We start from the raw sequence: 15175 nt of genomic DNA, 5'->3' as shown, positions 1-15175 counted from the left end.
ATAATAGACTGAAATGAGCTATTAGGAATCGTAATTGGTGAATCAGGAATTGATTTTTCAAGATTTGGAATCTGATGTGAGAATTGAAAATTCTTGATTTGCTCATTGCTACGTTTAAGATACCCAGCCATCGGATTCTGTCTTTTCAGAAATTTACACAATGAAAATATAAAAGTGTGAATATTATCTTTTGTACAAAGTAAAAAATGTGGTTTCGTTTATGTGTGAGTTAAGATGTAGTAACACATAATAGGCTACCAGCATAAAAATTGATTCTTTACGAACAGACACGTTCGGGTGACAGTTAGCTGAAAACCCAACTGATTGTGACACCAAGTTAGGTTACTTAATACTTATCATTTGTTATTAACTATAACACTAGTAGGCTTTAGCTATATAACAAACTGGTAAGATAAATACAAAGAAAGACCGAATATCAGAATATGTGTCATAACAACTAAACATTTCGTAGTAAACCTAGAGTGATTAAGAAATGAAATAATATGACTGAATAATTTGGGAAAAAAATCAAGTTTATTTAATTCAAACGTGTACAAATATATAACTAAGAAGCCAGGCCAAAGTTTGGCAGTTTATCACCGAAGTAGACGGAACGCTGAATGTCGTTGCCGTTAGCGATGACTCCGAGTCGCACAACACCACCACTGGAGCCGTCTCTCTGCATGGCCAAGCTGATAGCGTTGACAACAAACTGCTTGACCTCATCTACATTCATACCTTCACGGTAGTTGGCGTCTACGTAACCGTAGATGTAGGTACTACCGGATCCACCGATAGAGCACTTCTGACGAACACACATCCCTCCGATAGGCACAACGTAAACCTGTCCACACAATTTTTACTAGTTTCAGAACGTTAATAGTTATCATCTAAACAGTGCTGAAATTTACACAAGTATAGTTAGCCATGGCAAAATTCTAAATTAATACCACTTATTCCAGATCTAATTACTACTCAAAATAAAATGTTATTTGTATTATAATCTCAGTATTAATAATTATATATTTTCCAGTATTACTGCTAAAATGTATAAGATTTTGTTCAATATCACAATTAATTATTTTTATAAAGGTTATTAGGTAAATATCAGAATATGATTTAAAGTACAAACATAACGTGACAGAAATGTAAAATACTGGTGACTTCCATGCAAAAACAGAAGAATTTATCTTCTCTTCCATGTGTATTTTTTCTGTCAGCAGTTCTGCAACAGCTTATATTTGTTTTGTTTTATAAATTCTATTATAACATTAGTTTTCGGTATTTGTATATACAAATACATCCTAATTAGTTAACACTTTATTTGATAAAAAACTAGGCATAGTAATATAATTTTATTGTTGTTTTGTTACAATTAATTGATTATGAAGAGAGAATTAACATTTCATTTCATCAACCCAATACAGATGATTTGTAAATTGCTACATACAATCCTTCCAGAATTTCAGTTTTTACAGGGTTTGACTAATATATATATATATATATATATATATATATATATATATATACAGGGTGTATATTATGTCTGGAAACACCCAAATATATCCTTTAATAATTTAAATATAAATTTGAAACCTCTTACAATCGTGATAGAGATTGGGCATCTACTTTTTGGAACAATGTTTTTGTTATGTCACACCAACGGGGGACGTCCTGCCGAGGGTATCGTGAATATTCTTAATGGAAGCCTATATCTTGTGATACATAATTTTAAAGGTAATAGCTTACTGAATTGAATGCCACAAACCGCATCTCAAAGGAATTATTCTATCAGAAAATAGAGCATTTTTAGTATTGAAAATTTACTGATGTTCAACAATGTAATTTTAACATGGTTCTTGCCACAAAATGTGCTACACTAATTTTTTAGCATTTTTTAAATGTTCAATTAAAATAAAATAAACAATTTATTTTTAAGCTGGTTTCATTAGTACAAATTTACCAGTTTTTATTACAATGAATAAAACTTATGAGTCACTTTCTCTGATTACTTATGAATCTGTACTTGGTGTTTTCCAGTCAGCAGGAAGGTTTTAAAGAGACAAAGGTCACTAGCCTATGAGAAACATTATTGTGTTATTAATCATCTGGTCTACAGGTTTCAGTTTGTTGAGCATGGAGCTTTCACTAGACAGGTCTAAGCTTGGGAATTACAAATGGACAAAGGTCATATCATTCCTGTCGAGTTAATCAGTGTCTCTGAAGCATTGCTGTCAACAAGTTATCTAATTACAGTTAGTTCAGTTTTTATTTTGGCATTTTAATGGAATTGTCTGAAAGAGAACGAATTACTCTGTTGATGATGCGAGGATATGGCGATCGTCAAAGATCTTATCGGGAAGTTTGTAATTTGTTTAATGACACTTTCCCAGAAAGGAATCCCATAAGTGTTTCAACAATATCAAAAACTATTGAGCGTTTTGAAATGACAGAGAGTGTACGTAATCGGCCAAAGTCGGGTAGGATACAATCTGCAACAGATGAAGAACATGCACTAGATGTTTTTGCAAACATTTATTGAAGACCCACATACATCGCTCAGAAAAGCTGCACAGCAACATGATGTCTGTGAGTAAGATTTTGAAAATTAATAAATACAAACCATTTAAAGTTCATTTAGTCCAACAGTTAAGTGAGGATGATTACGACAGAAGAGTTGAGTTTTGTGAACTTGTGATGCGCAAATGTGATGACAATAGAGATTTTCTGACCAACATACTATTTTCTGATGAGGCAACTTTTTTCCTAAATGGCAATGTTAACAGGCACAATTGCCGTTACTGGGCTAGTGAAAACCCACATTGGATTACTGAGTCCCATTCACAGCAACCACAAAAACTGAACGTATGGTGTGGAATTTTAGGTAACAAAATTGTTGGACCCTTTTTCATCAATGGAAATTTAAATGCCGAACTTTACTACAATATGCTCCAAAATGAAATAATCCCAGCTATTCAAATTGCATCAGGAGAATAGTTTGATAATGTATGGTTTCAGCAGGATGGTGCTCCACCCCATTATGGGAGACAGGTAAGAGAGTATTTGGATTTAAGGTTTCCTCATAAATGGATTGGCCGAAGAGGAGAAATCGAATGGCCTCCAAGATCTCCGGATTTGTCACCAATCGATTATTTCCTATGGGGTCATTTAAAATCCAATGTTTATAGAAGAAAGCCTCATAATTTGGAAGACCTAAGAAACAGGATTATAGAGGAGATTGCTTTGATAACTGAAGAAATGTTAGGCAACTCTGTCGAATCATTTTACACAAGATTGGCTCATTGTCAAAAACCGTAGAAGGAACACAGTTCGAAAAATTGCTTTGACACCAAATGCAGGTAAAACGTTTGTTGTAAGACTTTTCTAACAGCATACATTATTTTTTATTTGTAATAAGAAATCAATAACATAAGTATTTCCATAATTTTATTGTACTGTAATAAAAACTGGCAAATTTGTGCTAATAGAACCAGCTTAAAATGAAATTTTTGTTTTATTTAATTGAACATTTAAAAAAATGCTAAAAAATTAGTGTAACACATTTTGTGGCAAGAACCATGTTAAAAATTACATTGTTGAACATCAGTAAATTTTCAATACTAAAAATGCTCTATTTTCTGATAGAATAATTCCCTTGAGATGCGGTTTGTATATATCGTCGTGCAATAAACATATGGGCGTAACTGCAAAACAACTACTTTTCAGGAGAGCAGTTTGAAGAAACTTATACCTATGTTTGAAGTTTTAAATCTAGATATAAGCGGCCTAAGTCAAACAAATTTTTGCACATAAATACCTTAGAATATGGACATCAAAGTACGCTAGTTATTATTTATTTTTTATTTTTTTACATCCATTTAAAATATCATTTAAAGCAGATACACCTGTATGTCCTCAAAACAAACCAATTCAAAAAATCAGTTGACGCTCATTCATTTTCAAGTTATAAACACTGTTGTAAATGATAAAAGAAAGGGCAGAAAACTAGATTTGAGCTTGTTAAATTATATTTATTACATACAAATCATTAAAAAACAGAAAATAGGATTTAACAATGTGATTTCAATGTGGGCCCAAGATTAGTTTTTTTAAACTTGATTCCTTGTGAAAATCAATGTGGGCTGGTAAAACTTAGTATATTAACTACAAAATACAAAAAAAATAAGGAATAAAACTTAAACTATGCAAAAATTAAAGTAGTCTTAAACTAATTTGTATTAACTACAAAACAAAACATTTTCAATTTGACATGTAAAAAAAAATCAAAAACCAACGCCCTATCAAAAACCCTGGTAATGAAAAAAGTTCATCTTCACACAATGCTGGTTACAATCACTTTTCCATATAAGTTAATCATGGCGCAGGTTTTTGTAAACAGCATGTTGTCTTTTCCCCGTACGATGGGTGTGTTGGATCACTGCAGAGCCCCATCAAATCATTGTATTTATCTTTCGTCAGGTTTGGTTTCATTTTTTCTTGTAGAGTCTTTTTGGCATTGAAACTGGGATCGATGTTACTTCTGGGCACTGTCAAACTACTGTAAAAACTGTCTACATGGCTTGTTTTGAAAAAAAGTTTACAAGGTTCTTTCTTCAATACCATGTATTCGACCATACTAGGCTAGTTCACAATATTTCCTCCTTCTTCGTCTTTTCGTACGGTAAGGATCCTTAGTTGTTTGTCTAAGGCCATGAAATTCAAGAAAATAATTTTCCATACTGTGTAGTCATATGGATGTTTCCTGCGTGCTAGGCGTTGTAATAGATTTGAGTTCGGAAGGTACAGTGACATTGCCAGCAGTACTTAGTGCTGAACTTATTGCACTATGGGCGGAATCGCCCTTCATTTTGGCCATGGTACGGCTCAAAGAATTTTAGCGATATAAATCTGATACTTTTAGAAGTACATACAACATTAAGTAGCATTGTTGCAATGGCAGAGTTTTTGTTCTGACCACTGCATCCGTCAGAGAACAAAAATACCTCTTTGACATTCTTGTTATCAAGATCACTTAAGTAGTCATACAGACATGACGCGATTTCACATGATCCTCTTCGGCCTAAGCCCTCATGCCAAACCGTAACAACTACAATCTTTGTTGGCAATGTTATATACAGTCATGTTGTAATTTTGTAAGTCTTCTATGGTAGAAGAGCTTACTGTCTGCAGCTATAGGCAGCAGTATTATTTGCTGTAAATCGAAAGTAGCACATACACATGACTCATCTACCAGAAGATCCTTAACGTGTTGTTTGATGGCCTGATAGCGTTGTTCAAGGTCCGCTTTTTTATTAGGGTCGCCACTTCTGAAGGCATTACATAACCCGCATTGGTCCTTTTTTAAGTGATGAAACCCAAGGTTCATTTCCCTGAAAATATTTGAGTAGGTGAAGTAACTGGTCTTTATATTTTCCCTGTTAAACATTTCGACCATTTTATATAAACTCAGGTCCGGGTGCAAATATTCCTTCGAAGTTGATGCTCTGCAGTAGTGAGATTCTACACGTGGGAAACAGTTTAAAAATTGTATCCCGAACAATTTTGTCCTGGACTTTTGAGCAACCGCCTCTTTTTTCTCCTTCCAAAACCCCAGATTCTTGTATCTTTGATAGTGATGTCCTAACCCATTTTTTCTGAAACACATAATGTGTTTATAAAAAACTTTTTACAAACAGGAATTTCACTTCCTTGTTTGGGCAAAAAATATACAAAAGTATACGATATTCCAGACTGTTTCTTTTCCAGTTGTTTTTCTCTCTTAGTGGGCTATTTTTTACATATCTTACAATGTATTCCCTCTGCAGTTGGAGGCTTCCAGTTCCATAGAAATCAGTCAATATTTGTTGTCTTTCTTCATCAGAAACTTCTGAACACTGCGCAAATTGTTTACATCCATCTCCATTACAACTTTCTCTAACTCGATTTCTAGCTGAAACAAGTTTTTTTGTCGTCACACTTACATATTGTTCACCTCTGTTCCTTTGCTCTTTTGCCATCTTATTTTTCTTTTTCTTATTTTTAAGTTTATTCTGAGAAAGAATTAGTGTGGCACATTCTTTTAAGCTTCCATCTACTTCAAACGAACTTCAAGCTCCAAATTAAACTGTAGGATGTGCTAATATTTTTTCTTATGCCTAACTGTTTTGAGAGTTTCTGTACCATTCCCTTTCAGCTGGTGGTCATCAATACACAGACTCTTATCAAGATGATGAAAACAAAGAAATCTAAAACATAGGGGACATGCCGCAAACATTTCTTCTCTGCAGTCATCAATTTCACAACTGGCACATTGATCATCCCTAGGATTTGTATTTTTTTAGGCTGATTGTCTTGCTGTTAGAAGATGTTGTACACGATGCATTGTTTAAGGAATGTCTATCGTCACAAGAACCCAAAGTAAAATGATCCTCACATAAAACATTAGCTGCAGCTGTCACAAAGAGAGAAAACTGGTTTTTCTACAAGACTCAAGATCGCATGCTGGGAAAATAATCAGGATCCAAGAATAGATTGTCATTACAGTAGAACCCCTCATATCCGGCCTCGGTTTTACCGCACCTCGGTTTATCCGGCCACTTTCCCCCGGAAGCCAATATCGAAATTTATTTACCACGGCTTGCAGACGCGTAGTTTGCAAGCACTAGTCTCCCACGACTCTTGCGTTATTTTGGTGTATCTATTTGTTTACATTTTCCTGTGTTGTCATCAGTTGAGCTAATAGGTTTAACCCTGTAAACAGTTCGTTGATTATTTCCAGTGCGGTTTAGTACAGTACAGTACAATTGTTTTGTTTCGTCAAGTGCTGTGTACTGTAGGTTGGTTTATCCGGCCCGAATCGTTATCCGGCCAGGGGCTCGGTCCCGTGGTGGCCGGATATGAGGGGTTCTACTGTAATATCCATTAACTCCAACCCCAAATCTTCATTATTAACATTATTCTTGTTAGACCTAATCTACAAGGAAGCTAAAGGAAGGTCTTCATCCATTTTCCGTGTAGTAATTGTTTATATTTAATTGTAAATGTTTATTGTTAATTTTACACTTGATTATACCTCTGAGTATTGTCCTCTTCTCAGTTAACAAAAGATAATAAAAATAAAACAGAATGTGACAGTCTAAACATAAACTTCACACTTTAAAACACCAGTATAAGTACAACACTGGCAAATTGAGGTTATATTATTTTCCACACTGAGCTATTATAAGACTGACAGCTGCTACTTTTGTTATTGCCAACCTCTCCACGTGAAAAATCTCCCCGAAATTCACAGAATGGCTATTCAATGTTAATGTTTAACAGCACTAGAAATATTAGAAATATACATTGAACGACCTTAGTTAATGAAGTTAAGTAATTAATATTCAAAATAACAGATACACCAGTATGCATCTGCCCTCTAGTGAACTGAACAAGTTTAGAGTTAAGAAATATACGGGCGTAAGTGCAGATAACGCCTCTATGTCTCTGCTTCTAACAGCTGAACAAAATAGACATATGGCTGTAAGTAAAGATAGGTCTGTATGTGTCTCTTGTATTGAAAGCATATTGTTAGATAAAACCCCAATATTTTTCACAATAACTTTTAAACCGTAGGAGATGCAGATACGCCAGTATGTCTATTGGATAGAGCGCATAAAATATAGTGGGGTTATGGTCTTATCTCAAAATCGATATTTTTTCAGTTACGCCCTTATGTTTATTGCAACGACGATATATATATATATATTTTCAGGAGCCCTCAAATCATACAGGTTTTTGTAGATCATAGACCTCAGATTTGAGGGTTAAAAATAAGTAAGGGAGGTGCTAAAGTCCTCTTTAGGATTAATTAAAGAGTTTTTCTCTGATATCCTTTGGGCTCAAGAGATATGCTCCTAAGATGTTTTTCCTGGTTTTTTCAAATAGCAGACTTATACCTTTCTACGTTAAGTTTATTATAATAGAGAAGCTTAATTTGTACTTCATATGAAACTGTAGTAAAACTGTCTTGAAATCAATAGAGAAATTTCCCCTTGTGAAGAATTTGATCTTCAGCCGTGCTAGTTTGGTACAAGTTGAAATGAAAGGGTATTATTGAAACGGCAAATAATGTGAGACAATATTCTTTCCTGTCTTGACACACTTAATAACAGCACACAATTGTGGAGCATCAACACATAAATAACAGATATATCACTGTCAGACAACTAGATAAAGAGACTGTAAGTCACAACTTAAGTGTATGTATGTGCTTAGCTGACGTTTTATATGTCTTGACACACTTAATAACAGCACACAATTGTGGAGCATCAACACATAAATAACAGATATATCACTGTCAGACAACTAGATAAAGAGACTGTAAGTCACAACTTAAGTGTATGTATGTGCTTAGCTGACGTTTTATATGTCTTGACACACTTAATAACAGCACACAATTGTGGAGCATCAACACATAAATAACAGATATATCACTGTCAGACAACTAGATAAAGAGACTGTAAGTCACAACTTAAGTGTATGTATGTGCTTAGCTGACGTTTTATATGTCTTGACACACTTAATAACAGCACACAATTGTGGAGCATCAACACATAAATAACAGATATATCACTGTCAGACAACTAGATAAAGAGACTGTAAGTCACAACTTAAGTGTATGTATGTGCTTAGCTGACGTTTTATATGTCTTGACACACTTAATAACAGCACACAATTGTGGAGCATCAACACATAAATAACAGATATATCACTGTCAGACAACTAGATAAAGAGACTGTAAGTCACAACTTAAGTGTATGTATGTGCTTAGCTGACGTTTTATATGTCTTGACACACTTAATAACAGCACACAATTGTGGAGCATCAACACATAAATAACAGATATATCACTGTCAGACAACTAGATAAAGAGACTGTAAGTCACAACTTAAGTGTATGTATGTGCTTAGCTGACGTTTTATATGTCTTGACACACTTAATAACAGCACACAATTGTGGAGCATCAACACATAAATAACAGATATATCACTGTCAGACAACTAGATAAAGAGACTGTAAGTCACAACTTAAGTGTATGTATGTGCTTAGCTGACGTTTTATATGTCTTGACACACTTAATAACAGCACACAATTGTGGAGCATCAACACATAAATAACAGATATATCACTGTCAGACAACTAGATAAAGAGACTGTAAGTCACAACTTAAGTGTATGTATGTGCTTAGCTGACGTTTTATATGTCTTGACACACTTAATAACAGCACACAATTGTGGAGCATCAACACATAAATAACAGATATATCACTGTCAGACAACTAGATAAAGAGACTGTAAGTCACAACTTAAGTGTATGTATGTGCTTAGCTGACGTTTTATATGTCTTGACACACTTAATAACAGCACACAATTGTGGAGCATCAACACATAAATAACAGATATATCACTGTCAGACAACTAGATAAAGAGACTGTAAGTCACAACTTAAGTGTATGTATGTGCTTAGCTGACGTTTTATATGTCTTGACACACTTAATAACAGCACACAATTGTGGAGCATCAACACATAAATAACAGATATATCACTGTCAGACAACTAGATAAAGAGACTGTAAGTCACAACTTAAGTGTATGTATGTGCTTAGCTGACGTTTTATATGTCTTGACACACTTAATAACAGCACACAATTGTGGAGCATCAACACATAAATAACAGATATATCACTGTCAGACAACTAGATAAAGAGACTGTAAGTCACAACTTAAGTGTATGTATGTGCTTAGCTGACGTTTTATATGTCTTGACACACTTAATAACAGCACACAATTGTGGAGCATCAACACATAAATAACAGATATATCACTGTCAGACAACTAGATAAAGAGACTGTAAGTCACAACTTAAGTGTATGTATGTGCTTAGCTGACGTTTTATATGTCTTGACACACTTAATAACAGCACACAATTGTGGAGCATCAACACATAAATAACAGATATATCACTGTCAGACAACTAGATAAAGAGACTGTAAGTCACAACTTAAGTGTATGTATGTGCTTAGCTGACGTTTTATATGTCTTGACACACTTAATAACAGCACACAATTGTGGAGCATCAACACATAAATAACAGATATATCACTGTCAGACAACTAGATAAAGAGACTGTAAGTCACAACTTAAGTGTATGTATGTGCTTAGCTGACGTTTTATATGTCTTGACACACTTAATAACAGCACACAATTGTGGAGCATCAACACATAAATAACAGATATATCACTGTCAGACAACTAGATAAAGAGACTGTAAGTCACAACTTAAGTGTATGTATGTGCTTAGCTGACGTTTTATATGTCTTGACACACTTAATAACAGCACACAATTGTGGAGCATCAACACATAAATAACAGATATATCACTGTCAGACAACTAGATAAAGAGACTGTAAGTCACAACTTAAGTGTATGTATGTGCTTAGCTGACGTTTTATATGTCTTGACACACTTAATAACAGCACACAATTGTGGAGCATCAACACATAAATAACAGATATATCACTGTCAGACAACTAGATAAAGAGACTGTAAGTCACAACTTAAGTGTATGTATGTGCTTAGCTTAGCTGACGTTTTATATGTCTTGACACACTTAATAACAGCACACAATTGTGGAGCATCAACACATAAATAACAGATATATCACTGTCAGACAACTAGATAAAGAGACTGTAAGTCACAACTTAAGTGTATGTATGTGCTTAGCTGACGTTTTTATATGTCTTGACACACTTAATAACAGCACACAATTGTGGAGCATCAACACATAAATAACAGATATATCACTGTCAGACAACTAGATAAAGAGACTGTAAGTCACAACTTAAGTGTATGTATGTGCTTAGCTGACGTTTTATATGTCTTGACACACTTAATAACAGCACACAATTGTGGAGCATCAACACATAAATAACAGATATATCACTGTCAGACAACTAGATAAAGAGACTGTAAGTCACAACTTAAGTGTATGTATGTGCTTAGCTGACGTTTTATATGTCTTGACACACTTAATAACAGCACACAATTGTGGAGCATCAACACATAAATAACAGATATATCACTGTCAGACAACTAGATAAAGAGACTGTAAGTCACAACTTAAGTGTATGTATGTGCTTAGCTGACGTTTTATATGTCTTGACACACTTAATAACAGCACACAATTGTGGAGCATCAACACATAAATAACAGATATATCACTGTCAGACAACTAGATAAAGAGACTGTAAGTCACAACTTAAGTGTATGTATGTGCTTAGCTGACGTTTTATATGTCTTGACACACTTAATAACAGCACACAATTGTGGAGCATCAACACATAAATAACAGATATATCACTGTCAGACAACTAGATAAAGAGACTGTAAGTCACAACTTAAGTGTATGTATGTGCTTAGCTGACGTTTTATATGTCTTGACACACTTAATAACAGCACACAATTGTGGAGCATCAACACATAAATAACAGATATATCACTGTCAGACAACTAGATAAAGAGACTGTAAGTCACAACTTAAGTGTATGTATGTGCTTAGCTGACGTTTTATATGTCTTGACACACTTAATAACAGCACACAATTGTGGAGCATCAACACATAAATAACAGATATATCACTGTCAGACAACTAGATAAAGAGACTGTAAGTCACAACTTAAGTGTATGTATGTGCTTAGCTGACGTTTTATATGTCTTGACACACTTAATAACAGCACACAATTGTGGAGCATCAACACATAAATAACAGATATATCACTGTCAGACAACTAGATAAAGAGACTGTAAGTCACAACTTAAGTGTATGTATGTGCTTAGCTGACGTTTTATATGTCTTGACACACTTAATAACAGCACACAATTGTGGAGCATCAACACATAAATAACAGATATATCACTGTCAGACAACTAGATAAAGAGACTGTAAGTCACAACTTAAGTGTATGTATGTGCTTAGCTGACGTTTTATATGTCTTGACACACTTAATAACAGCACACAATTGTGGAGCATCAACACATAAATAACAGATATATCACTGTCAGACAACTAGATAAAGAGACTGTAAGTCACAACTTAAGTGTATGTATGTGCTTAGCTAACGTTTTATATGTCTTGACACACTTAATAACAGCACACAATTGTGGAGCATCAACACATAAATAACAGATATATCACTGTCAGACAACTAGATAAAGAGACTGTAAGTCACAACTTAAGTGTATGTATGTGCTTAGCTAACGTTTTATATGTCTTGACACACTTAATAACAGCACACAATTGTGGAGCATCAACACATAAATAACAGATATATCACTGTCAGACAACTAGATAAAGAGACTGTAAGTCACAACTTAAGTGTATGTATGTGCTTAGCTGACGTTTTATATGTCTGACAGTCAGTTTTAAGTTTATCAAGCTAGGAAAAAAATAATTTGAGAATAAAATCTTATCTTAACAGTAACAAATTAAGCATTACATATTTTATTATTGTTAAAAATAATATTTAATAGTAACTGGGATGAATTCTTGAATAAAGGGTTAATTTTGTTTGTCAACTAAGCAATCCATGTTCTATATTTTGGTAGTTTAAAATGTTGTTTATTTTCTCCAAATGCAAATAATACAATGAAATAACTTATAGTAAATCTTTGTAATATTTTTTGAAAGTGTTGACTGCTAAAACAATTATCGATAAACTAATTAAAATGGAGAGAAAAGAGGAAGGTTGTGTACCTGCCCGCCCTTCCGTTTATCCCAGCCCGCCACCAGGATCCCGGCAGTGAGTTGGTCCCGGTAGTTGTAGCACAATTCCCGGAAAAGATTGGCCACCGACTCTACCAAGGGCTCCTCTCCTGTCTCGGCCCTTGACAAAACATTTTCAAATATATTTTATTTTAGTTCTCAGGACAGGCAAGGGGGTGTGAATCCAAAAATAAAAGTGCTGGCAAAGAAACCGCCAATAACTGCAAAAGTCCGCAGTCACAATGAAGCTCTAGAAGAATTCTTCGTAAAGCACATAGAATTCTACAAAAAAATCAATGAGAGCTATAAAAGTAGTGCTATTGAATTAGAATTGCTGCCAGAGCACTCTGAACCTAACCCTTCAGATGAACCTTGCACACAGATGGCAACCTCCTCAACAGGTCCTTTTTTAGAGGACAGCCACCTGAAAAAGGCCAAAGAATAACAATTAACACTCAAAGGCCTGGTTTGGATGGAGAAAACATATTGTCGATTTTCCATCAAAATGTCGACCGCATCAGTAACAAGGTGGAGAGATTAAACCATTTATTATCCTCTCTCAAGCCAGATTTGGTAGTTGTCACAGAACACGGACAACATGCAAATAACATCATAAATACGCAATTAAATGGTTATACTCTGGTCTCCGCATTTGGAAGAGTGCATAACATTAAAGGAGGGGTAGCAATTTACAAAAGTAACAAAATAGAGAATGAAACTACAAGTTTGGAAATGGAACATCTCAGTATACCCCTAGTCTGTGAAGTAACAGTTGCCTCTATCAAACTTTCTGGAAAAGAACAACTTTATATGATAGGTGTATATCGGCCTCCTAATAATCTGATTGACATCACAGCAGAAGCTATCGAGGTCCTTCATAAAGTTCTGGATAACATTCCGACTCAAACCAGAATTATTTTGATTGGGATATAAATATTGACATTTTAAGACCTACTAGGGAAACTATTATGTTTGATGAATTTCTTTTGTCCCATAACATGACACGACTCCAACTTTCGGCGACCAGAGTATTTCAAGGTCATCAGTCCTCCATAGATGCTATCTGCACAAATGCTGAAATTGATGAATCTCAAGTGAAAATTCTCCATACTGGTATAAGTGACCATTTCGGACAACTTTGTTATCTGCCTCTGTCTGTTGAATCAAAAAAAACTACTACCTCCTCTCATCGACATGTAAGTCCAGAGAACTTAACAAATCTCAAACGATATTTGGCTGAGGAATCTTGGACTAATGTACTTCAACAAGATAGTGTGGAAGAGGCCTACAGACAATATTTGAAGACAATAACATACTTTTTAGATCTCACTTGTCCAATCAAGAAATTCAGAGTTGTGGCAAAACCAAAAGCTCGACCATGCTATGACGAAGAAGCTCTCCGCTTAAAGAAAGATTTTCTTAAAGCAAATGAGAGATATTGTATTTCTGGCAGCCAAGAGGATAAACAAACTTCTACACAGCTAAAGAAGGCTTACGACTTAAAACTAAGGACCTTAAGACAAGAGGCTAGTGCTGCTCATATTGACAATGCTGCTAACAAAAATAAGGCTGTTTGGGAGATCATAAACAGCGAGAGAAATCATCAGCACAAGGACACAATTTCTGGATTTGACTTCATAATTAAAAACGGAGAAAAAATTGACGACCCTATAGATATAGCCAACCATTTTAACAACTATTTCTCAACTATTGCTGATGAAACTCTCAAACAGAACCTGTGCATCAACCCAACAATGCAATTTGTTCAGAACCCACCTGTTGCAATGCCACTGACCTCTATGGAACCCACATTAATTGATGAAATAAGTAAAGTAATAGACTCACTAAAAACAAAATCCTCTTTTGGCTTAAATGAAATATCCTCAAAAATTCTAAAATTTTGTAAAAATGAAGTAGCGGTACCGATTTTTCATATCACACAACTGTCTCTTCTGCATGGTACTTTCCCCTCAAGTATGAAAATTTCCAAAGTTATCCCTCTTCACAAAAAATCCAGTAAACACCACATAGAAAATTTTAGGCCAATATCTTTAATTCCAACTGAATCCAAAATTATTGAGAAAATTGTACTCTCTAGACTTTTCAAGCACCTTCAACTGAACAACCTTTTGACAGAGGAACAGCATGGTTTTATTAAGGGACGATCCACCATGACTGCAATAGTAGATCTGTTGGAGCACATTGTGGACAATATCGAGGCTGGAAATAATGTAGTGGGAGTGCAACTTGACTTGAGTAAGGCATTTGATTGTCTAAGCCATGACTTGATTATAAGAAAACTTTTTCATCTAGGAATCCAAGGAACAGCACTTTCATGGTTCTCAGCATACCTTGAAGGAAGACGCCAGGTTGT

General features: G+C 34.7%; 1 protein-coding gene across 1 annotated transcript in view; it reads right to left on the bottom strand.

Moving 5' to 3' along the window:
* Positions 1-512: 512 nt before the first annotated feature.
* The window catches only part of LOC124367433 (proteasome subunit beta type-6-like), a 39493-nt gene continuing 24830 nt past the window's right edge, over positions 513-15175 (bottom strand). Inside the window, exons 4-5 of the mRNA XM_046824242.1 lie at positions 12793-12922; positions 513-844 (exon numbers count right to left, since the gene is read on the bottom strand). Of these exons, the coding sequence (XP_046680198.1) occupies positions 566-844; positions 12793-12922 (409 nt within the window). The 3' untranslated portion in view covers positions 513-565. The remainder of the gene's footprint in view (positions 845-12792; positions 12923-15175) is intronic.

The sequence above is a fragment of the Homalodisca vitripennis genome, chromosome 8 (assembly GCF_021130785.1).
Source record: "Homalodisca vitripennis isolate AUS2020 chromosome 8, UT_GWSS_2.1, whole genome shotgun sequence".
NCBI classification, from domain to species: domain Eukaryota; kingdom Metazoa; phylum Arthropoda; class Insecta; order Hemiptera; family Cicadellidae; genus Homalodisca; species Homalodisca vitripennis.
The sequence above is the reverse complement of the archived record's forward strand: the minus strand, read 5'-3'. Positions and strand labels throughout refer to the sequence as shown.